Source organism: Melitaea cinxia, chromosome 29 (assembly GCF_905220565.1).
Source record: "Melitaea cinxia chromosome 29, ilMelCinx1.1, whole genome shotgun sequence".
NCBI lineage: Eukaryota > Metazoa > Arthropoda > Insecta > Lepidoptera > Nymphalidae > Melitaea > Melitaea cinxia.
In genome coordinates, this window is record NC_059422.1 from 2,507,199 (window position 1) to 2,509,011 (window position 1,813).

General features: G+C 35.8%; 1 protein-coding gene across 1 annotated transcript; it reads left to right on the forward strand.

The window, feature by feature from the left end:
- Positions 1–722: 722 nt before the first annotated feature.
- LOC123667952 lies at positions 723–1,216 on the forward strand. Its single transcript, XM_045601780.1, has one exon. It carries the CDS (start codon positions 738–740, stop codon positions 1,134–1,136), a length of 399 nt encoding a protein of 132 aa, XP_045457736.1. The 5' UTR covers positions 723–737; the 3' UTR covers positions 1,137–1,216.
- Positions 1,217–1,813: the final 597 nt, after the last annotated feature.

The window sequence follows — 1,813 nt, forward strand, 5'->3', positions numbered from 1 at the left end:
ACGACGTGTCTTTAAAATAGTTAATTAAATATGAGAGATAGCTCGATAATTATTCATTAAAAGAAGCCACACGAAAAGCGCCACCTTTCAATTATGAGGTTACACAAATAAAATTACACTTGGATTGAGAACTTCGTTCTTTTTTGTAGTCCGTAAAAAAGATTATTAGCTCACTCTTAATTAATTTGAGATGAAATTCTCCTGTTGCATTGTAATTTGTGTTATTTGGGAGTTCAAAAGCACAAAATCTGCTTTTTTTTTTTATTGTTAGCCCGACTGGGTAGTACCTCGACCTTACAGAAGATCACAGCAAAATAATACTGTTTTCAAGCAGTATTTTGTTCCTGTTGGTGAGTAAGGTGACCAGAGCTCCTGGGGGGATTGGGGATTGGGTCGGCAACGCGCTTGCGATGCTTCTGGTGTTGCAGGTGTCTATAAGCTACGGTAATCGCTTACCATCAGGTGAGCCGTGCGCTTGTTTGCCGACCAAGTGACACAAAAAAAATTGTTATATTTTTTTATACGACGATTAGTGTCTTTTTGTTTATGCATTTGACGCAAACAATTTTAGTGGTAATAAATATTTTATCAAAGTTACAAGAATTTTAACACTTTTATTTTATTTTCAGAAAGTTCATAGCATGCCTCTGCTATCGAATAGTAACATAATAAGCCAACGTATTATGAATAAGCCAGGAATAAGCACATATCCAAACGTGCCAAGTACGTTTGGTAATATGAACAGCTTAGTTCCAAACACACTTACCAATGGCGGAATAATTGCAACAGGAAACGCTATTCTGGCAAATGAAGCAATATCCACAAATATGCTTGCCAATGCTAACGTCCCGTTAGCAAATGAAGTGTTTGGCAATGCAGTAATAACAAACGCAAAATTCGTACCTATATCAGATATGCCAAGTGGATTTCCTATGACACCAGTAATATCGGAAATAATACCCTCTCTGCAATATGGTGATATAACGATGAGTGGTGATTTGCCAGTCAGTGGTACGATTAAGGTTTGTGGTTGCTTCCCTGTATATGGCATGGTTTCAGTCGACGGCAGCGTGCCATCTGCTGGCACGGCGATTGTGGACCTCCCATCGAAATGTGCGAATCAAATTGTTGTATAATTTATAATTTATTTATATTTTGTAAATACTGTGTTGTGTTTAAATTTCAGTGTCATAGCTATTAAACAATTTAAAAACGGAATTTCCTTTTTTTTACTTTATTTACAGATAAATTTTATAGAATATAGTTGGAAATCAACTCAAATAGATATCCCCATGTCTCTCTTATTCTTAATTCGACAGTTTCTGACAGTACCATTATGTGTCCGCCCAGACATCTGCTTTTTTGAGTTTACTCCTTAAAAAACTACATAAGGCCAGTGGAAATAATTGTGTTTGCAGGCAAACGAAGAAAAACCGACTTCAATTATATCGACAAATAATACAACGTAGGTAGACGAAAAAATAGTCAAGTAAATACGCATTATCAAAGATTACTCCAAAAGTTGTATTCAGATCTCGATGAAATTTAAATGTGACCACATGATAAATATCGGCTTTCGATTAAATTAAAAATCATTAAAATCGGTACACCAGTAAAAAGTTATGCGGATTTTCGAGAGTTTTCTTCGATATATCTCGGATCCCATCATCATCAGATCCTGCTTTCCTTACCATGGCACCAAACTAAGGATATCTCCTTTCCAACAATTTTTTTTTATCAAAATCGGTTCATAAACGACGGAGTTATCCCCGAACATACATATATATACGGTCTAATTGAGTAACCTCCTGCT